This window comes from Lissotriton helveticus, chromosome 6 (assembly GCF_964261635.1).
Source record: "Lissotriton helveticus chromosome 6, aLisHel1.1, whole genome shotgun sequence".
Classification (NCBI taxonomy): domain Eukaryota; kingdom Metazoa; phylum Chordata; class Amphibia; order Caudata; family Salamandridae; genus Lissotriton; species Lissotriton helveticus.
Genome location: NC_136067.1, coordinates 10,137,864 through 10,160,729, shown reverse-complemented (window position 1 = coordinate 10,160,729; position 22,866 = coordinate 10,137,864). Strand labels below are relative to the sequence as shown.

At 48.6% G+C, this 22,866-nt stretch overlaps 1 protein-coding gene across 1 annotated transcript in view; it reads right to left on the bottom strand.

Annotated features, from left to right (window-relative positions):
- The window catches only part of PTK7 (protein tyrosine kinase 7 (inactive)), a 428,597-nt gene that overhangs the window by 266,661 nt on the left and 139,070 nt on the right, over window positions 1–22,866 (bottom strand). Inside the window, exon 2 of the mRNA XM_078647273.1 lies at window positions 20,044–20,337. Coding sequence (XP_078503399.1) covers window positions 20,044–20,337 — 294 coding nt within the window. The remainder of the gene's footprint in view (window positions 1–20,043; window positions 20,338–22,866) is intronic.

Below are 22,866 nucleotides of genomic sequence, written 5' to 3'. Positions count from 1 at the left end.
GCACCGTGATGGTCTTCTTGACCTGAATGTGGGCTGCAAGAGACCTCAGTTTGACCTGACGCTCTTCTGACGGGAAGGCCTTCTCCTGATACGTGTCCAGAGTTGCTCCCAGGAAAGTGAGGCGTTGAGAGGGCTGCAATACCGACTTTTCCTGGTTGAGCGTGAGCCCCAGGCTCTCGAAGAGCTGCAGACAAGCGTTGGAAGATCCTCTTACGCCTTCTAGAGTAGGAGACTTGATGAGCCAATCGTCCAGGTAAGGGAATACCTGGTGATGGTGCTGTAGAAGGTACGCTGCCACTGGAGACAGGCATTTTGTAGAGATGCGCGGCGCCGACTTTAGGCCAAATGGTAACACTCTGAATTGGTAGTGTCTGCCCGCCACTACAAACCTTAGGTATTGGCGGTGACTTTTGTGGATGAGTATGTGAAAATAGGCGTCCTGGAGGTCTAAGGACACCATGAAATCTTTGGAATTGAGTAGTTGTAACACCTCCTGAATGGATACCATACGGAACAATTGTTTTTTGAGGTATCCGTTGAGGTTTCTTAGATCCAATATAGGTCTCCATTTCCTCTCCTTTTTCCGTATTAGGAAGAATCGGGAATTGAATCCTTTCCCCCTCTGACCTCTGGGAACTCTTTCTACGGCTCTTTTCTGGAGCATTAGTGAAAGTTCCGCTTGAAGGAGATGCAAATTCTTGTGCTGCATAGGACCTGGGGGGTTCGCAGGAGGAGTCTCCACGAACTCCAAAGTATGGCCGAACCGAACAAGTTGCAGGACTCAACGATCCGTCGTTATTTTTTGCCAATTGTGTAGGAAGTTGGAAATCTTTCCTCCAACTACGTAATGTGGAGAAGAAGTGGAGGCCTGTAGGTGAAAGAAGTCATTGTCTTCTGGTATCCTTCTTACCTCCCCTCCCTCGAAAGGAAGACTTATTGTACGAGGACTGGCTTTGTTGCTGCCTCTGCTGGTATTGAGGCTTGTATTGCTGAGACGAGCCGTAGGAGGATTTGTATCCCTGATAGCCACCTCTTGTCTGCTGGCCTCTTCCTCTGGAGCCCCGAAAGGTATTTCAGTACTGGAGGATACCCAATGCTTTTGCGGTCTCCGTATCTTTCTTGATACCCTGTAGCATTTCATCAATATGCTCCCCAAAGAGCAGGTCTCCATTAAACGGCATGTCCAGTATTTTGGACTGTACCTCAGGCCGGAAGGATGTAGACTTAAGCCATCCCTGGCGCCTAAGGACCGCTGCCCCCGCTAGCTGCCGAAATCCTGTTGAGGCGATATCCATCGCCACGTCAATCATTTCCGAGGCGGACCGCTCTCCCTCAAGGAGGATCTTCTTTACCTCTTCTTTCTGTTCTTCTGGCAGTGTGCCTAGATATGGGGCAACATCCGCCCACATCTGGCGATTGTAACGCCCTAGAAGCGCTAGCGAGTTTGCCACCCTGACCGTAAGGGCCGACATCGACGCGAATCTCTTCCCGATGTTATCCAGTTTACGGCCCTCCTTGTCCGGAGGCGCCATCAGCGTAGCAGCTGGGTTGTTGGATTTCCGCTGCGCGGCTTGGGTGATAACGGAGTCCGGTTTGGTATGGCCTGTAAGGCATGCCAGAGCTGAGTCTGGGGCCTTATACTTTTTATCAAGCCTAATCGGCACTGGTTGCAAAGATGAGGGGTTTTTCATTATCTTTATCCCCTGGTCCTTGATGTAATCGATAATAGGGATTGACCGAACCGTCTTCTTGAATGGCTCTTTGAAGTCATATAGGAAGCAATCCTGAGGTTGCGTGGCCATCTCTATTTTGAACCTCACTGCTGCTCTCTCTACGACATTATGAAATCCCCCGATATCTTCTGGGGGTGAATCCGCCTGAGCCTGGTCTGGGGAAGCCGGACGTTTAATGACACATTTGTCCCACTCGTCATCCTGTAGTTCAGTTTCCTCCTGTTGACCTTCATCTTCTCCTACTGCTTCCTCCTCCTCTTCATCAGAAGACGGTAGAGGAGGCAAAGTCACAGGGTCCTGGCGAATGACCAGTGGTGGCGGTCTAGGGCGAGGAAGAGGAGCTGGTGTCACAAGAGTTTGAGGCACCACTGAAGGAGGCGGAGTAGGCGGAAACCGCTGCTTGTAGTCCGTTATGAGGAATTGAAGGTCCGTGACTATTGAGGCCGGGAGGCACACCATAGGCTGTGGAGGTGGTTCATATTCCTCCTGGCATGGCACTTCTGCCTGACCAAGGTCTTCATAGTCCGAAATCTCTTGGACCTTTACATTGAGTTGTGAAGGACTTGTTGCAGTGTGGAACAAGGCACCATCATCAGAATCCTCAGTCTCCAGAAAGTGGACCGGCAGCAGTAGCTGGACCTTGCTAGGAGATGTAGTCTCTGGTGTCAGCGTACGCGTTGACATCTTGAAGTGTGTATAAATACACTTCAGCTTAGGAGATCCTTCCGTCGACGGGGTGGTCATCAGCGGTGGGATGCTGTCAGCCACAGCCGACGTCTCTGTAGTCTTCGTCCACGGCTTCGTCGATGCTGGAGCTGCCGTTGACGGCTTAGTCGACGGCTTCGTCGACGACGGCTTCGTCGACGATGACATCGACGAGGTTGTCGTCGACATCGATGGGACCTTTGTCGACGCCGATGGGACCTTTGTCGACGCCGATGGGACCTTCGTCGACGACGATGGTTTCGACTTCGTCGACGCTGAAACTACCGTCGACGGAAGCGTCGTCGACACTTTTTTGACAGGAATTATTGAGGAAATCGACCTACCCGTCGACGACGATGCTGAGGTAGTGGTCGACAAGGTGGTGAAGGTTGAAGCTGTCGTCGTAGAGATGGTTACTGTCGACGTTGTCACAGGCAAGGCAGAAGACACCAGCACAGGCTTCTTAAAGCTGGTTTCCTGAAGAGAAGTCTTAACTGTCATTGCCCTTGAAGGACCCTCTGAAGACTTTGGCGTCTTCTTTTGAGGTGGCACCTCAGACGGACCTGGAGATGTCTGTCTTGGCCTTTTGGTAGAGGAGTGTGAGCTCCTGAAGGAACACTCGCTCTCACCTGAGGAGACTGTTTGATCCTTGTCCTTTAGTCTCTGACGCCACAGGAGCAGGCGACCTTCTCTGTCTTTTAAAGTCTTGACAGAGAAAGTGCGGCAGACCTTACAATCCTTGGCAGAATGTTCAGGATAGAGACAGTAGAGGCAGTCTTCATGTTTGTCATCCACGTGCAGTCTCAGCTTACTACACGAGGCACAGGGTCTAAAGAGCCCTTTTTTAGGAGTGGTAGACATAGCTGCTCTAGCACTCCTCCACAAGAATAATCTTGAAGAGAAAAATATGGAAATAATCCAAAAATACCAGAAAACTGAGCAGAGCTCAGTGGAGACTCCCTTAGCACGCCGTGCGGTAGAAAATCTGAGGGACTAGGGCTCCTTCCAGGAAGGTTCTAGAGGGTGGTAGTAGCTGATTGGCTCCTGGCCAAAGTTTGGTCCTTTTTACAAAAGGACTTGGATAGGTTACTAATGTGAGGCCTCTGGCCTATTAGTATGTATATGTCTTTATGACATTACTGTTTTTATATACCGGTGACTCCCACCCAGACGACGGGGAATGATTCAGGCATGTGAATCTATGAAAGATACCCATAATACTGGATAAATGTGATCGAATTTCTTTATTCCAGTGATCATTCTTGCTGCTGCGTTGAGGGTTGTTTTCAGAGGAGCAAGGTGAGTTTTGGGAATTCCCGAGAGGATTGCATTTCCATAGTCTAGTCTTGACAGAACCAATGCTTGGGTGGCTTGTTTGAGATCTTTGGATTTATTTATTTATTTATTTGAAAGTTTTATATAGCGCGGACAAGATCTTTGCAGATATCAGAGCGCTTTACAAAGAGGGGTACATGAGGGAGCATAGTCAGACAGATATATCAATAGATCAAACAGTATAAGTAGGTGGCTACAATGCCAATCAAGTGGGTAGTAAGATAACAATACAAATAAGCAAAGGGATCAAACATGTGGTACAGATTGGTGCATAGTCTTCCCAGAGTTCGAGATAATAGTTCAAGTGTATTTAGCCATGAGGATAGCTTTTACTTCATTTTTAAAGAGTGTAGTGGAAGAGATAAGCCTGGTTTCGGGAGGGAGTGAGTTCCAGATCCTGGGCGCCATTCCTGAGAAGGAGCGCTTATATGTTTTTTCCTTCCGGAATCTTCGAGGTTTCAGCAGAAGATTGTTTGTGCCTCTAGTGTTTCTAGCTCCGCCAGAGATTGTCAGTTTCTGAGCGAGGTAGCCGGGTGAGTTTAGGTGTACCGCCTTGTGTGTCATGCAGGCGATTTTCAGATGAATTCTGGCTTCAAAAGGCAGCCAATTCAGGGATTTCAAGTCAGGGGTGATATGGGAATGCTTTTTTGATCCAGTGATGAGTCTCGTTGCAGCGTTTAGAGAAGCTCTTAGGGGTGCGGTTGAAGTTAGGGGGAGTCCGCAGAGGGCGATACTGCTGTATTCAATTCGGGGGATGACTAGTGCTTGTACTGCGGTTTGGAAGTCTTTGGTTGGGAGGAAAGGTTTGAGTTTCCTCAGAGTAGTTTGCTCCCTTTGTTGCCTTGCTGATATGTTGCTGCATGTTGAGATTGGTGTCAAGTGTTATGCCTAAAGATTTTGCTGAGTCCACGATGGTGGGTTGGACATTGAGTGCGGTTAGGTGTTTAAGCCAGATTTGGGTGGTGGAGATCTTCGCTGGAGGTGAGATCAGAAGGAACTCTGTTTTTAGGGCATTGAGTTTGAGATGATTATCGGCAAGCCAGGATTGGGTGCTTCTGATCGTTGAGTTCAAGAGCAAAATGTCTTTGGGGGACTGTAGTTTGAGATAAAGTTGGGTGTCATCAGCGTACATGTGAAAGTGTACATTGGATGCTTGTAGCAGGGTAGTGAGAGGTTCCATGACTAGGTTGAACAGAGTTGGGGATAGGGAGGATCCTTGGGGGACGCCTAGCGTTACAGGTATTGGCGAGGACATCAGGTTGTTGCTCTTGAATTTCTGCGACCTGTTGTGAAGAAAGGAGGTGAACCACTTGAGAACAGTTCCAGATAAACCCATTCTTGTGTTTAGTAGTTCTAGTAGATTCTCATGTTTAACGGTGTCGAATGCTGAAGAGAGATCAAGAAGGATGAGGAGGCAGGTGTCGTTTTGGTCTAGCATTTGAAGTGCGTCGTCAATTATGTGAGTCATAGCAGTTTCTGTACTGTGCCCTGCTCGGAAGCCTGACTGGTGAGGGTTAAGGAGATCAAATTGTTCAATGTGTTTAGTCAGTTGTAGTTGTGCGCATTTTTCCAGCAGTTTGGCGAGAGTGGGGATATTGGTAATGGGACGGTAATTGTTGAGGTCAGAGGGGTCGGCTGTAGGTTTCTTTAGTAGAGGTGTGACTTGACCAACTTTGAGGGAGTCAGGTATGCTTCCTTGTTGGAGAGAGCTGTTGATAATTTTGGTCCAGAGCGGGAGAAGCACCGGGGTAAAGTCTTTTACTGCGGTAGCAGGAAAGGGGTCCGTGAGGTGATTGGATGGTTTCAGGGTGCTGAGCAGTTTGCCAATTTCTTTTTCCGAGTATGTGCCAAAGGTTGACCATGTAGCATTGTTCTTTGGTTCAGGTGCTGCTGTGTGTTGGGGGTTGGAGTAAAGGCTTGCGTCAATGAGGAGATCGCTCTTTATGTTGTCAGTTTTTTGGATAAAGAAAGCAGCGAAGTCTTCACAGGAGGGTGCCTCACGCACAGTGTTGACTGGTTGGGGTTGACCCTTGGTTTGTGATTTGATTAGCTCAAACAGTTTTCTCGGGCGGTTTTTTGCTTGGTCGAGCTGGAGGCTGAAGTCTGATTTTGAGCGCTGATCTCCAGGTACGCTCCGCCATTCGCATGTCTCGTCTATCCTCATTGAGACTCCCGTTGTACCATGGATTGGAGATTTTAGTAGAGACTCTTTTTAGCTGCATAGGTGCAGCCTCATTGATTATTGAGGTCATAGCATTGAGATATTGGTCAGTCAGGGTTTGAACGTCCGTAGCGCCAGTCGGCGGGCGTAGGAGATTGCAACTGTTAGGGGGCAAAGAGCCTGGGTTGAGTTTTTTCATGTCTCTTTTCCAGACTTTGGGCTTGGGGAATTGAGCCGGGTTAACTTTAACTTTTTCATTGATGAAGAATGTGACAATATGATGATCTGACCAGTCACAGGGTTGGATGGACTCGAGTTGGATAGAGTCTTCTTTGGAGATGATCAGGTCGAGTATAGAACCTTTCTCGTGGGTCGGGCTGTTGCATATTTGGGTGAGGTTAAGGGCATCGAGGAAACTTTTAAGACTATTTACCACCGCGTCCTTGTGATCGTTCCAGTGGAGGTTGAAGTCACCAAGGTATATTTGGGTGAGCTGCCGTCCGGCATTGGTTGAGATCATATCCATGATTTGTTGGGAAAAGGTGAAGTTGTCCCTGGGTGGGTGGTAAATGCTGTGAAGAGAGCAAATAGGTTTGCCCTCACTGATAATGTCGAGGCAGATGTATTCCCAGGATGTTGGGGATGGTAGGGAGGTGGAATTGACTTTCAGAACAGAGGTTGTTCCTGTAGATGCATGCGATTCCCCCACCTATTTTGCCTGATCTGTCGAGCCTGATAATGAGGTAATTGGGCGGAACCAGAATGTCCATTATAGGTGTCGAAGATTCAGTTAGCCAGGTTTCAGTCAGGATGATTAGGTCAAGGTCCAGCGATAAGATGAGATCAGCAATGGCGGCGGAATGTTTCGAGGCCGATCTGCAGTTGAGGAGAGTGCATTTGAGACGGGGTGCGTCGAGGGTGGTGGATGATTCTAGAGAGAGAGGGACTTTTCTAAGGTTATTGGGGATGGAGAATCTGCTGTTTAGTGTGGGGGGTCTAAGGGGATTTGAGTGTATCGTGGGGATGGTGAGGTGAGGGGTGGTTGTGTCATTTTGGGGGGCTGGGTCATAGGAGCGGAGAAGGGTGAGTGTGTCGAGGTCAGAAGTAGGGCCGTGGGTGCGATGCGGGCGGTTGTTGCGATTGCGAGCTGGGATTGAGGTAAGGGTGTGGGGGAGTTGAGTGAGAGAGTTAATCGGAAGGGTGGGGGACTGGTTGGGCGGGGAGGTGTAGTTGTGTGAAGGGTTGCAGGGGCGACGATGAGGACGAGGGCAGTGGATGGAATGAAAGGTTTGATTTTGTTTAGTAGTTTCAAGTTAAGGAAGGCACTCTTGGCCGAAATCTTGATGTGTTTGGTCAGATCAAGTTTAGAGTCTAGCGTGATGCCTAATGACTTGACGGAGTCAGCCAAGGAGAGGTTCCCAATGAGCGCATCAATATCTTTTAGCTATTCGTTCATTTGTGGGTTCTTTTCTTTGTTCGAGATAAGAAGTAGTTCAGTTTTGTAAAAAGTAGTGGAGATCCTCCGTATTGTTCAGACCATTTGGTATTTTGCGGTTTAGTTCCAAAATGGTGGTGGATTCAAGTTTACGTAACTTTTTCTCTCTATCTCCACCTCTTTGCAATTTTGGTACAGCTTTGATGACAAAGTACCTCAGACAGTTAAGATCGTTGTTATGCACGGCCTTAAAGTGCCTCACCACTGGGTACATAGAGTCATTATTTACTATGGCACGCAGATGTTGTAAGATTCTGACATGTACCTGTAGCTTTGTGCTTCCCACATATCTTAAGCCACAGGTGCATGTCGGAACATACACGGGGTATTCGGTTCTACAGCCAAAATTGCCCTTTATCTTGATAGCAGTGGGACTATACGGGTGGTGTATTCAGATGTATTGAACCCAAATTAAATGTACACGCCCTGCATGAGGTGCATTTAAAAAATCCTTGTCTGTTTGTCAACCAACTGCCTGGGGTCTTTAGTTCTGGGCTGTTTTTTACTAATTGCGTGCGCATGGATGGCCCTTTTCTAAAAGTAATGGTCGGTTGATCAGGAAGTCTGGGGGCTAATACACCATCTGTCAATATTATCAGCCAGTTACGCCTGATAATTGACTTGATTTTCCTTTCTTGTCTATTGTATGTGGTGATAAGCCTGGGTACCTCATCCTCTACATCTAGCTTTTCTTCTGTAAGTGTAGGAAGAAGGGATTCTCTTGTCTTTCTGTTCACTTTTTTGACTGCTTCCTGCAATCTCCTTTCCTAATGTGCCCTCTTTCTAAATCTCTCCAAAGCCTCCTCACAACATGTAGTAAAATCTTCTTTGTTAGTGCAGATTCTTTTAAGTCCAAGTAATTCACCGTAAGGAATGCGGTCTATTAGGTGTTTGGGATGAGCACTGCTGGCATGCAGAGTCGCATTTCCAGCGGTGCTTTTTCTGTGTAATGTAGTTGCAATTTGTCTTTCTTTCACACACACCCTGACATCCAAGAATTATATGCTTTCATTGTTTATCTGGGAGGTGAACGAATAGTTTTCTTACCTGTCGGTGTAGTTTTGCAGCTTGAAGATCTTTCTGGATTCACTATGCTGTGCATTATTCCGCGGTCTTGTGGTTGGGTCCGGATTCGTAGTCTTTTCTTTGTTTTTTTTTTTTTTTTTTTCTCTTTGCCCAGGTGGGCGTCGGCGTCACACCCCCTTTGGGTGTATTTCCGGTGACGTCGGCATGCTTCCTGCGGAAGCTCCCACTCTTGGGCGCCATCTTCGGGTTCTTTTTTTCCGTGTTTCTTTCGTTTCCGAAGTAATGGCAATGTTCTTCTTAGTTTGTATTTACCGCTTTGTATTTTCAAAGTCTATTCTTTAGTTAACCACCTCTTCTCTCTCCAGCCTCATCTTTCTGGCGGAGGCGGGTGGGTTCGCTAGTGAATCCAGAAAGATCTTCAAGCTGCAAAACTACACCGACAGGTAAGAAAACTATTCGTTTTGCAGCGTGAATCTTTCTGGATTCACTATGCTGTGCATAGATTTTGTAGCGGTTTCTCATCTCTGTGGCGGCTGGGTGGAAGATGAGCGTTGGGTGTTGAATATGTGCTGTAGCACCTTCTGTCCCACTTGAGCTTCCTTGTTCATTTGTATGTCCACACAGTAGTGCTTCGTGAACGTGTGCACCGAAGCCCATGTTGCCGCCAGGCATATGTCCTCTATGGGTGTGTTAGCCAGGAAGGCTATTGTAGCGCCCTTCTTCCTGGTGGAGTGGGCACGTGTCCCCTCAGCCAGTTCCTGTCCTGCCCGTTTGTGGCAGAGTTGGATTGTTTGTGCGATCCATCGTGCAATGGTCCTTTTGGTTACTGCTTTGCCCATGAAGCTGTTTGCGAAGGACACAAAAAACTGTTTCGTTTTCCTGTGCCCCTTTGTCCTTTCAATGTAGTGCATGACTGCCCTTCTGGCGTCCAGGGTGTGCAGAGCTCTCTCTGCGCTGGTTGTGGGTTTTTGGAAAAAACTCGGTATCTGTATAGACTGGTTCATGTGAAAATTGGATACCACCTTCGGCATGAAGTGTGGGTCAGTCCTCATCACAACTCTATCGTTGTGTATTTGTATGTATGGTTCTTGTAGCGTCAGCGCTTGAAGCTCGCTTACTCTGCGTAAGGACGTTATCGCAACCAGGAAGGCTGTTTTCATAGTTAGCATCTTTAGGGAGGCCTTGTGAAGTGGTTCAAAGGGCTCTTTCATGAGTTCCGTTAGGACTGTGTTCAAGTTCCATGCAGGTGGCGGCACCCGCTTGGGTGGTGCGATCCTTTTCGCTCCTTCTAGGAATCTCTTCACCACCTGTGATGTGAAGAAGCTCCTGCACGTTTCTCCCCTTGTGTAGGCTACTATCGCTGCCAAGTGAACTCTTAACGAGGATGAGCTAAGGTTCTTCTCCAGTAAGTGCGTCAGGTACCTTAGCACTGTGGAGTCCCTCTTCATCTTATTGTGGAGTCTTTCCTGTCTGCACCATATTGTGAATCTTTTCCATTTCGCAACGTAGCACTTTCGAGTGCTGGGCCTTCGTGCCTCCCGAAGTACCCTCAGGGTGCTTTCTGGTAGTCTCAAATGTGCGAACTCTATGTCCTCAGGAGCCACGCTACTAGGCTCATGCTCTCTGGCTCTGGATGCAGTACCTCTCCGTTCTGCATGGACAGTAGATCTTTCCTCCTGCTGAATCTGTGGGGTGCACACTGTGTCATCTCCATGATCTGCGAGTACCAGGTCTGCCTCGCCCACTGCGGTGCGACCAGTATCAGTGTCATGTTGCTCGCTCTGCACTTGCTCAGTACTCTGTGCATCAGTGGTATCGGGGGAAAGGCGTAGGCAAATGTCCTTGACCAATCTATCCATAGGGCATTCCCCAGTGTCCCCTCCTCGGGCTGCCTGGATGCGAAGTTTTGGCATTTTGCATTCTGGCGTGTGGCAAACAGGTCCACCGATGGTGTCCCCCACCTGTCGAACAGGTATCTTGTCTCCTGAGCATTGAGCTCCCACTCGTGGGATGCCGATGTCTGCCTGCTGAGCCAATCGGCTTGTATGTTGTCCTTCCCTGGTAGGTGTATGGCTAGCAGGTCTATCTTGAGAGGGATGGCCCATCTCCATATCTCCTGCGCCAGCGTTGAAAGCGGTGCGGACTGTGTGCCCCCCTGCTTGTTGATGTAGAACATCGCAGTGGTGTTGTCTGTTTGTATCAATACCTTGTGCTTGTACAGTCTTGTTTGAAAGGCCTTCAGTGCAAGGAAGATTGTCTTCAATTCTAAGTAATTGATGTGCTTTGTGGCATCCGTCGGTGTCCACAGTCCCCTCACCTTGAGCTCCTCCATGTGAGCGCCCCATCCCTTCAGGGATGCGTCTGTGGTGATGGTCACTGTTGGCGTTGGGGGCGTTAGAGGCTTTCCCCTTGCTATGTTCTCCATGGTCCACCATGTCATCTCCTTCTGCACTGCGTGCGTTACAACCACTAGATCCTCCCAACTGCCTGTAGCTTGTGACCATTGCTCCTGTAGCCATTCTTGAATGGGTCTCATGTGGAGTCGTACATTCGGTACCAGGTGGATGCATGATGCCATCATCCCCATGATCTTGCTCGCCGTCCTCACTGTCCGAGCTTGTCCCTTCCGGTAGAGGCGAGTTTCCTTCACCAGCGCCCTCGCCCTCTTCTCGCTGGGGAACACCTTGCCCTGTAAGGTGTTGATCTGTGCTCCCAGGAAGATCTTCACTTGTTCCGGCTCCATTGATGATTTCTTCCAATGGATGGAGAACCCCAGGTTTATGAGCGTGCTGGTCACTGTATGTGCGTGCAGCTTGCATTTCTGGTATGAGTTTGCTTTCACCAGCCAGTCGTCCAGGTAAGGGTATACATGTATTCCCTGCCTTCTTAGGTGCGCTGCGACTGCTGCGAGGCACTTTGTGAAAACTCTTGGTGCCGATTTTAGACCGAAGGCCAGTGTCGTGAACTGGTAGTGGCTTTCTCCGACGGTGAACCTGAGCATGTGCTTGTGCTTCCTGTTCATTGGGATGTGCAGGTATGCGTCTTTGAGGTCTATAGTGACCATGAAGTCCCCGGTCTGCAACTGTGGGAGCACCTCTTGCAGGGAGGTCATTTTGAATTTTTGCGTTCTTATGAATTTGTTCACGAACCGTAAATCGAGAATGGGCCTCATTGTCTCGTCTACTTTTGGTACCAGGAAGTATGTTGAGTATACTCCTGTGTTTCTTTCCTTGAAGGGTACCCTTTCTATGGCCTGCTTCTGCAGGAGTTCTTTTGCTTCTTCCTGAAGGCACTGCAGCTGCTTGCTTGCTAGCGGCTTTCTTCTTGGTTTTCCGCTTGTTGGCCTCGCCTCCAACTCTATGCAGTATCCGAATTGGATAATGTTGAGGATCCATTTGTCTGATGTGATTCCTCTCCACTCCTGGAGGTGGAATCTTAATCTTCCTCCCACTGGTGTCCTGTGGTCGTAGGTGTCTAGTTTGTCTTGACCCATCTGTACGTGCTGCCCCCTGGGATCTTTTTTGTGGGTGGGCACACGGATTTTTTTGAAGTCACTTGGAGGTGGGCTGCTGGCCCCCTCTTCTATTTTGTCCCCGTCCATTTCTCCCTCGAAAGGACTGGCCTCTTTGTTGGTACTGCCAGGGCTGTTTCTGATGGCCCTGCTGACCCTGCGAGTCTGCCTGGTGCGTTTGCTGGAAAGCCTGGTGTGATGTACCTGGCTGGTTTCCGCCTCTTCCGCCGGGCCTCCGTGACGGGGTGCCCCTCTTGTTCCCTCTGAACTGCAATGCTCCCATGGATCTTGCTGTTTCGTTATCCTTCTTAAGTTGGCTGAGTTGCTCATCAACTGTTTGTCCGAAAAGCGTACTGCCGTTGAATGGTGTGTTCAGGATGCTGTGTTGCACCTCCGGTTTGAAACCGGATATCCTGAGCCAGGCGTGTCTCCTTTCCGTGACGCCCATCATCATGAGCCTGCTGGCGGTGTCTGCCCCATCCAGGGCCGTCTTAAGGCAAGAATTTGCAGCATTCTTCCCCTCTTCAATTAGCTTTTCGGCTTTCTGCTTGGCATCCTGGGGCAAGTCCTTCACCAACTGCCCCAGTCCCTCCATGATTTGGTACATGTGTCTGTTTACCAGGGCGTTGGAATTAGCCATGCGCCAGTGGGTCGCGGCATTCCGTTCGATCCTTCTGCCCACCAGATCCATCCTTTTGCTCTCTTTATCCGGTGGCGGGCCCGAGGTAGTGGGTACGTTAGCCCTCCTCCTTGCTGTGGCCGTGATAATGGAGTCTGCGGAGACCGTGCCCTGAATGTAGGCCGGGTCCTTTGCGGCATGCTTGTACTTCTTCTCAGTTCTGGGAGTTACTGCCTTGCATGTTGCGGGCTCCCTGAAAGCTTCCTTCCCCTGAGCCAAGACGCTCTCGAGCATCGGGAGGAACTGGCTCCTCGTTTGTGTTGGGAGCAATGTTTCCAGAAGGAAGTCTGCTTTCTGCTTCTCTTCGTCGAGCTTGAGCTTGAAAGCTGCTGCGGCAGATTGTATCACCGCGTTGTAGGCCCCGATGTCGTCCGGCGGCGAGGGCCTCGAGGGGTAGGTGTCGACCACCTCCTCCGGGCTGTCGGTGTCGACATCGATGTAATCTACCTCCTGAAGGTCATAGGGCGCCGACTCTGTGTCTGTCCTGCCCTCATCTTCCTCCCCATAGCTGTAGCTCTCGTGGGGATTCTCGTACTCCTCCTGGTCGTCGAACACCTCGACGTCCTGGTCTTGCTCGGTGACTTCGGCGACCTCTTCTTCTTCCTCCTCGACCGCCTCCAGCACTGGTGGCTTGGTCTTGTGAGGGATCGTGAAGGCCTTCATCCTTGCGTCGAAATCTTTTTTCCGCTGCATGAAGTTCTCCATTTCTGCCTCGAGGCGCCTTCTTTTCTTTTCCATCTCGGCCGCGTGTTCCGCGTCGGATGGTTCCGCCGCTCTCTTCGACGGATGGCTCGTCGCCGTGCCTCTCGGAGTCGAAGTTTTCGACGTCGAACCGGATATCGGGTCTCTGGTCGTCGTCGACAGTTTCGGGTCTTTCTCCCTCGTCGATCGATCCTTTTCGGGGACGATTTTCGACGTCTTCTGCTGATCAGCAGCTCTCGGCGCCGGGGACTCCTTCTCTGAGGATCCGCTGGGCCTGGGAGTAGTCGCGGACGCCGCCTTTTTTGGCGTCGGCGCTTTCGGGGTCTTGCCCTCGATTTTTCGAGACTCAGAGTCTCTCGGGTTCTTGGGGGCCGAAGAGTCTCCTACCTTGTCAGAAGTCTTCGTGTAATCGGTCTCTACGACCGTGTAGCTGTCGTCTTCGGCGGCAGCGTTGTCTTCTTCCTCGGAGGACATCCCCAGCTCGTAGAGCGACGGGGTCGGGGCCTTCCCCTGCAGGGCGGCGTGTGCTACCCTCTGCCTCTCTCTCACACGAAGGGTCTTCGGGGTGAAGGCGGAACAGGCGTTGCAGTCTCCGCTTTCGTGGTCCACCGGTAGGCAAAGGTTGCATACCGGGTGCTGGTCCTTCTGCGCGTACTTGTGGTGGCAGTTACGGCAGAACTTGAACGGCGTGTTGTCCATCCTCGAGCGTCCAGGGCCTCTCTGGTCGCGTGTTCGTCGACGGTCGTCGAAGATCTGGATGGAAAACGCCTTATCTTTGCTTGTCTTTCGTCGGTGAAGTCCCCTGGAGTCTTCAGATGACTTCTCCTCGTCTTTTCTGTATTTTCTTTCTTCTTTCTCCAAAAATGTCTGGAGCCCAAACGGGAACGATCCAGACCCGACCGCGGAAAAAAAGAATCTGAAGATGGCGCCCAAGAGTGGGAGCTTCCGCAGGAAGCATGCCGACGTCACCGGAAATACACCCAAAGGGGGTGTGACGCCGACGCCCACCTGGGCAAAGAGAAAAAAAAAAAAAAAAAAACAAAGAAAAGACTACGAATCCGGACCCAACCACAAGACCGCGGAATAATGCACAGCATAGTGAATCCAGAAAGATTCACGCTGCAAAACTTAAGATTTACTGTATTTTTGTTGATTTTACCAATAAAATCTAGAGCACTTTTGACATCTCCTTCCCAGATAATAAAGATATCGTCGATAAATCTGAAACAGTGCTGTGCATGGTTCTTGTACTCTGCGAAGTGTATGCGTTTAAGGACCTGCTCCTCCCACCAGCCTACGTGAAGACACGCATAGCTGGGAGAGAAGCAGGCCCCCATTGCAACGCCCCTCTTTAGCACATACATGTCATTGTTAAAGACAAAGAAGGTATTGGTCAAACACCAGTTAATATTGGTCAAACACCAGTTAATCAATTCCATCAGTAACGTGTTATGATTATAACATTATAACAGTCCGCTGGTCTAGTTTCTAGAAATTCTCACAGCTCTCAGACCATCTTTATGTTGGATGCAAGTATATAGCGATTCGATATCTAATGCTATAAATAGAAAGTCCTCCGCCCATTTCACTTTTTGCAATTTGGTCAAAAAATCACGGGTGTCCTTAATATATGTTGCCAGTTTTTTGACAAAGCTCTGCAGGAAGTAATCAGCATATTCGGTCACGTGCTCACCCATACTTCCAATTGCCGATATGATCGGTCTTCCTGGTACTGGGGTACTTTTCTTGTGGATTTTTGGAATGAAATATAACCTTGGGACTATAGGAAAATCCACCTTTAAATATTTATGTTCTTCATTCGATATCATACCCTCCATCTTCCATCGTGCAAGGAGTTTCTTTCGATTTTCTTGGGCTCGTTTGTATTCTGAATAGCTCGATGTAGCATAGCATTCCAAATCATTAAGATGTCTGTGTGCCGCAGTGATATGGTCGCAACGTGGCCAGATCACTATGTCTCCGCCTTTATCAGACTTGTTCACCACTATTTCCTGATTATCGCTCAGTTTTTTCATTAACTTGGTATGCAATTGTTCTTGATGTGTTCTTGATCGTCTCTTATGTTTGATTTGATGATTACCTTTTTTTATTTCATTAGTAACACACTCGTGATAGATATCTATGGCTTCCTACGCATAGTAGGTACAAATGTTGATTTCAATTTGAAAGGGCGGATGCCTGCTCCATGTTGTCTGATATTGGCATTTCTCAATGTATCTTGTGATGTCTGCAGTTCTTGTTCTCTGACTTCACTTTCTTCCTCATCCACTAACTCATGCATTGTTTGCAGCATTTGGATGTCAGATACCTGTAATGATTTAGTCGTGTTGCCAGCAATGATGGTTTTTTGTTGCGGTTCTTTCAAACCTTCTTTGATTGCGAAGAATTTCTTTAATTTCAATTTGCGAATAAAACAAAAGACATCCACCCTTGTACTTGTGTAGTTAAAGTCACTTACTGGGCAAAATGACAGTCCTAGGGATAGCAATTGTTTTTCTGCTTCAGAAAGTGTTAGCGATGAGAGGTTGACTATTGTGTTATCTACTTTTTGCGCCAATAATTTATTTTCTTTGGCTTTACATTTTCTCTTTTTGCGCCTTTCTCTTCTTTTGATTGTTCTGTTGCTCTTGGTTGTAATATTGCTGGTTTCACCCAGGCTGTAAGAGCTACCACCATCTGATGTTGCATCACTTGTAAGGGATTCTCCTTCAGCCCCAAACAGTGATGCATCCTCAGCAATTCTATGGCTTTGCGCCTGGCGTTCTGTCACTGCATTTGGCTTTATACTGAATCTTGATTTCTTTGCTTGTTCGTATTTTCGTGCAAATGTATAGATTGACCCTTCTTCATAATATTTCTTATCTCTGGCGAATTTGAACTGTTTGCGCAATTTAATTTTTTCTTCTGGTTTATTTAGCCTTTCCACGATGTCTTTTCTTGTTTTAGTGATGAAGTTGTTTGGTTCCAGTTTGCTCAGTGCTTCCTCAATGTTCGCAATTTCACCAAGCAGAGCTTGACGGTCTATTTCAGCCTATTTGATTAGTATTTTTACTAGATTCATGGATGCATGCATATTACTTTCCCCCCATTCTCGTAACATCAATGGGTTTGGCTCTTCGTAACTGGGGGCTAAAAGAATCCTCAGTCCCCTTGGTATATGTTCTGCTTCCACATATTTTGAAAGGGACTTATGCTCCTACCATTTTGTTACCTCGCTTCTCATGCATTTTTTCAATTTTCTAAGTAGAGTTTTGGCGTTTTCTTCTCCACTCGTTGGATTTATATTGAGCCCTCGATCATTATTCTCTATAGTCGACAGGTTCCCAAACAGTTCATCCGCTGCCGGTTCTCGCACACGAACAGCCTCCGCTGTCATTCTGAGGATAATATCTTTCGAGTGTCTTTATTGCCGCCGGCGTTTTGGAATTTCTCTCTCGGCGTGTTACTCGCCTTTACTGACGCCGAAGTCATACCTTTCTCTCCTCCCACCTAACTCAGCCAATCCACTCACCGCCTTCGGGAGAGGGTAGACCTGCTCCGACCGGCCCTCGACTCTCGTCTCCTGGCGTGTGGGTAAAGCTTCCGCTATATTAGGGGGCTGCCGCCAATAATCCTTCGGGATTCACACTCTTCGCTGGTTGCGAGCGGCGGCCTTCTCATCGGGAGTGGGTCCGTGCCCGGAAGCAACCATACTTCCGTAAATTGTATCACCATGAAACGACTCTCCTGCTATACCCGCAGAGGGCAAGAGAGACACGGACCACGGGAAGGTATGGCTCAGATGTTTTATTTCCCCTCAGTGACGCGTTTCAGACTCCTCCAGTCCTTGATCACACCGACATGAAGGAAGCCATTCGCCATTTTTAAATTTGCATTTCTACACCACCTGATTAATGAACACCAAAAACATACTCATCATAATGGCACATTATGTTCTTATAGTCTATTTTCTAATTTGGGTCCATTTACTTTACATAACATATATATATCAAGCGCTAAAAATGCAATAGGTCTCGCCTTTCATTAAGTTAGAGCCATTTGCTTTAAAATACCTATTAGCAAAGCAAATGGCTTTAACTTAAAGGCGAGACCTATTGCATTTTCAATGCTTGTTCTGAACTGTGAAGGTCTGTGTCATTAAGGCATGCCAGGGGGCTAATCAGGCAGTGAGATGATTGTAAGTTTAGCATGCTTGTTGAAATGCAGTGCCGATGGCCTCCACTTCTCTGTCTTTCTAACGAGAGCAAAAAGCCCAGAACAGTTTCTCTCAGACTTCTGAAAAACTGCTAGAAAATTAAGTGCGTCAGAAATCGTTTGTAAGCGTAATCGTCCATAAAATAGGTAATACATAACCGGTAGAAGCCATTATGACCCCATAATGCCCTCGAGTAGATGTGAACACATTCACTAAGACAAAAGTACTCATTGTATCAAAAGTGCCTTTATATAGCGCTTGCGTTCCCAGACGAGGAGCTAGAGTTCTTTAACAAATCATGTCGAGTGTTCAAATGGGAACGAGATAAGTGTTCCTCAAGCCGCTGCCTTTACTGTTGGACATCACACAACTCAACTGGTCATGCACAAGGACATTTAGGCCCATTTTTAATTGTTTGCTGCCCACGAAATGTTGTTTGTGTATTGCCTCAACTTTGCAGCGATACACGCCATGAGGCGGTTTTATCATGTTTGCAAACGCAGTACATGAAGATGCACACAAGCGTGAGAAGCAAAGTTATGAGACGCGTGTAACAGAAGCATCGTATGTGAGGTGCAAAGTGAACCGTACGAATGTGAAAAGCTTGCCAGATGCTAGGGGGGGGGAGAGTGAGTGAGTGAGATATATATATATATAAACGCACACACACACAGGTACACGCGCAAGAAGCCCGATGTGAAGCGGGAAATGCACACGGCTGATGAGCATAGTTAGATATTCAGTACGAGATGGATGTGTGTGGGTGGTACTCGGTATTTGCGATGAACACAGCACGAGAGGCCGAGGGAGATACTTACAAACTGTGTGAGAAATACTAGCAAATGAGTACACTGAATAGGTCACAAAAGAGCAGCGTGTGAGATGCTCACAAGCGCAACAAACTAAAGTATGTGGGAGACTTAAACTCAAGCCATTTTGAATGTAATGCTTGGTATGGTGTGTGTTCCTCACAAACATGGGAAGCTTCGCGTAGAGTATGAATAGAAACACGGGGTGGTAGAAGCTCATTCACATGGGAAAGGAGTGTGAGGTACTAACAACCGAGCCCTGTGTGAGGTACTGTGTGTGTTTTAGGACACAGGGGAACCCTGGTGTGAAAATACAAACGTGTAGCAGAGGCTCATAAACACAAGTGTGAGATTTTCGTTGATGCTCAGAATGTGCGAGTCTAATGCTCTCGAGACGCCTGGTGTGCGCCTGAGATGCCCCAGGAAAGAAACATAAGTTAGAAGATGTTCACAAACGCAAGAATCCTAGTGAGAATCTCGGAAACATAAGCGTGTTGTGTGCGACTCTCAAAAACAATGTGTGAGATGAACACAAGCATGATTGCACACGAATCAGGGTGCGTGACATGAACACAAACACGTGGAGCCTGGTGAGTGAAACGCGTAGAGCCGTGAAAAGCAAAGCACAGACACGAGCTGACCAGCCCGCCCTCTTCGCTGGGTAGAGAGTCCGGTGTCATACACAGAAGCCGAATGCATGTGTGACACGAGAACTGCAATGTTCGCTAACAGTACTGAGATTGGAGCTCTTTTGGAGAAAATAACCCCCTGAGATCTGTAACCGAGTTCGGAACAAAAGCCCACGTTGGCGCTCGAGTCAACAAAAGCTAAAAGGGCTATCCTGCACAGGCTCGACCTGAAAAAAAAGCCAGGTCCAGCGCGACCCACCATCTGTTTCCAATTAACGCGACCGCGAGACGCGGGTGCAATAATTGGAAACAGATGGCGCTGCTGCTCGCTCTCGCAAGCTGGGCCGTGGGAGGATACAAAGGTGGGACATGCACCCCCCTTTGTCCAATTGCATAGACGCACGCAAAGCCCAATAGCGTGAGCACCAGACACACGATCTTCAAGAAAAGCTGAAAAAAGCTGTAGCGATGCCAAGAGGCCCTCTCCTAGAGCATTGCATGCGCATTTCGCTCTAGCCGAGACCTAGCGAGTGGTACGCACTCGTGCACTGCTCGGCTGTGAAAGATAAAGCTCATTAGGAAAAAAAAAAAAAAAGATGGCCCCTGCACGCGCCCGTGCTCGAACAAGCACGAAAGTGAAATCTCATTAGAAAACAATGTCCCCTGCGCGTGCCGCTGCTCGCTCCCGCAAGGTGGATGCCGCCACATGCACGAGTGTGTGGAAAAGAGCAGGGCAATTTCTAAACGTCATGCTGTCTAGGCGAGGCCTAAAAACAATTGAGGGAGCAGAGGGCAGCTGGGCTACAGGAAGAGCTTTGTTAAGAGGAAAAGAGGAGAGAGAAATGGGTGTCACTGCTGAAACCAAAACAAAGGATCTATGCGAGCCTGTAAACCAAACTGACTGCATGGAATTTGCAGATATCATCAGGACAGGAATTCCATTAACTAAAAAAACAAGGAACCATTTGTGGAGAAAGGTTCTCCAGAAGGATTTCTCTGTATATCTGAACCGTCAGACTGTCCTCAAACCACAAAGACTCACATTTGATGTTAAAGGAGGCGTTGGTGGTGCGGGCTTCCTCCCCGGTGACCTTGTTCCTGGCGATGCACTGGAAGTTGCCGGCATCCTGTCGCCGATCCACAGTGGTAAACTGAAGGTTGCTCCCCTCCTTGAAGCGCCTGTCTGTGTCTTCAACGGGAGCGCCGTTCTGCAGCCACTGGAAGTCTATGTTGGAGGGGTCTTCCACTTCACATCGAAGGATGGCACCTCGACCGTGTAAGGCGTCCTGGGAGTAGGGCTCCTTGGTGAACAAAATGGACGCCTGGGCGCCAACCACTGCAAGAGAGAAAACAAGCTAGCGTTAAGGTTAATCCTAGATATCACATAGATTGGCATATGCAGACAGGAGCATGGACAATACGACACATGCCCAGTATTGTTCAGAAACATAATACAAACTCATTCAATTCAGCCGCCTCAGACTGCAACTCCACTCCCAGACCACAGCCTGCTCGGAGTCTGCTCCTTCAGGAGGTCTCTAAGTCTACTCACTCCTCAGCCTGACTGGTCTTCTCAGGCTATGCAGCCCTGCCCCAGCTGCCCCAGGATATGCTTATGCTACACCCCCGCTCCGCTCATCTGCCCTCTTACTTCTACCTTCTACTACCTGCACTGCCCACCGTGCTCAACACACCCAGACCCAGCCAAGCACAGGGTGCCTTGCAATTGAGACATGACCTCAGCCAGCAGCGATGCTGTTGTAAGGTGACAAGCAAGAGTCTCTTCGCTCTGGCCTCCCCTTACTGGCAAATTATATGCATATCACGGAGGTGCACGCGATGGTTTTTTGATGCCACAAGCCTTGGACTGTCTTGGGGATGTGCTAGCTTCGACCCAGCCACAACCCTTGCACTATTTTTGGTAAGTGCTAGTTTTATTGCACAATCCCTGCACTATTTTCAGCATGTGCTACCTTTATGCCACAATTCTTGCACTATTTCTGGGATGCGCTAGCTTTATGCCAGATTCCTGCACTATTATTGGGATGCACTAGATAAAGATAAATAAATAAAGAAGCCTCTTAGGTGAGGTAGACATAGCGGCTTCAGTGGCAGACTAAGAGCGCGGTACGAGCATCTTAGATGAGGTAGATATAGTTTCCTGAGTAGCAGACGAGGACCGCAGTATGAGCCTCTTAGGGAGGTAGATATCGTTGCCTCCGTGGCAGACTAGGAGTGCCATAGAAGCCTCTTGGGTGAGGTAGATATCGTTGCCTCCGTGGCAGACTAGGAGTGCCATAGAAGCCTCTTGGGTGAGGTAGATATTGTTACCTCAGTAGCAGACTAGGAGTGCCATAGAAGCCTCTTGGGTGAGGTAGATATCGTTGCCTCCGTGGCAGACTAGGAGTGCCATAGAAGCCTCTTGGGGGAGGTAGATATTGTCCCCTAAGTAGCAGACAAGGAGTGCCATAGAAGCCTCTTGGGCGAGGTAGATATTGTTACCTCAGTAGCAGACTAGGAGCGCCAAGGGAGCGTCTTAGGTGAGGTAGATATTGTCCCCTAAGTAGCATACTAGGAGTGCCATAGAAGCCTCTTGGGTGAGGTAGATATTGTTACCTCAGTAGCAGACTAGGAGCGCCAAGGGAGCGTCTTAGGTGAGGTAGATATTGTCCCCTAAGTAGCATACTAGGAGTGCCATAGAAGCCTCTTGGGTGAGGTAGATATTGTTACCTCAGTAGCAGACTAGGAGCGCCAAGGGAGCGTCTTAGGTGAGGTAGATATTGTCCCCTAAGTAGCATACTAGGAGTGCCATAGAAGCCTCTTGGGTGAGGTAGATATTGTTACCTCAGTAGCAGACTAGGAGCGCCAAGGGAGCGTCTTAGGTGAGGTAGATATTGTCCCCTAAGTAGCATACTAGGAGTGCCATAGAAGCCTCTTGGGTGAGGTAGATATTGTTACCTCAGTAGCAGACTAGGAGCGCCAAGGGAGCGTCTTAGGTGAGGTAGATATTGTCCCCTAAGTAGCATACTAGGAGTGCCATAGAAGCCTCTTGGGTGAGGTAGATATTGTTACCTCAGTAGCAGACTAGGAGCGCCAAGGGAGCCTCTTAGATGAGGTAGATATCGTTGCCTCAATAACAGACTAGGGACGCCGTAGAACCCTCAAAGGTGAGGTAGACATAGTGGCCCCAATGACAGTCTAGGAGAGCCAAAAATGCCTCTTAGGTAAGGTAGATATGTAGGAAGAACCTCCTAGATAAGGTGTCTGCAACTGAAGAACAAAGGTAGACTCCATGTTTATGGGGTGCTGAGAAAAGACGTAAACCTAGATCAGGGGTGATTGCAAATGTGCAAACATGTTCTTCGTATATATCAAAAGTTTCCTAAAAAAACATGAAGTAGCCAGGCTGGGCATCAAGTGTGTTTGCTTTCTTACACTTCAGCAAGAGTCACTCCCACATCACTGTGTACTGGCTTCATCTAGAGCAGCGGTGACCACCACAGGACGAGGACGCCAGCACCGTGTACTGGGTTTATCTACAGCAGCGGTGTCCACCACAGGACGAGGACACCAGCACCGTGTACTGGGTTCATCTAGAGCAGTGGTGTCCACCATGGAATGATGAACCCAGCACCCTGTACTGGCTTCATCTAGAGCAGCGGTGACCACCACAGGACGAGGACACCAGCACCCTGTACTGGCTTCATCTAGAGCAGCGGTGACCACCACAGGACGAGGACGCCAGCACCCACCGTGTACTGGGTTCATCTACAGCAGCGGTGTCCACCATAGGACGAGGACACCAGCATTATGTATTGGGTTCATCTAGAGCAGCGGTGACCACCACAGCATGAGGACGCCAGCA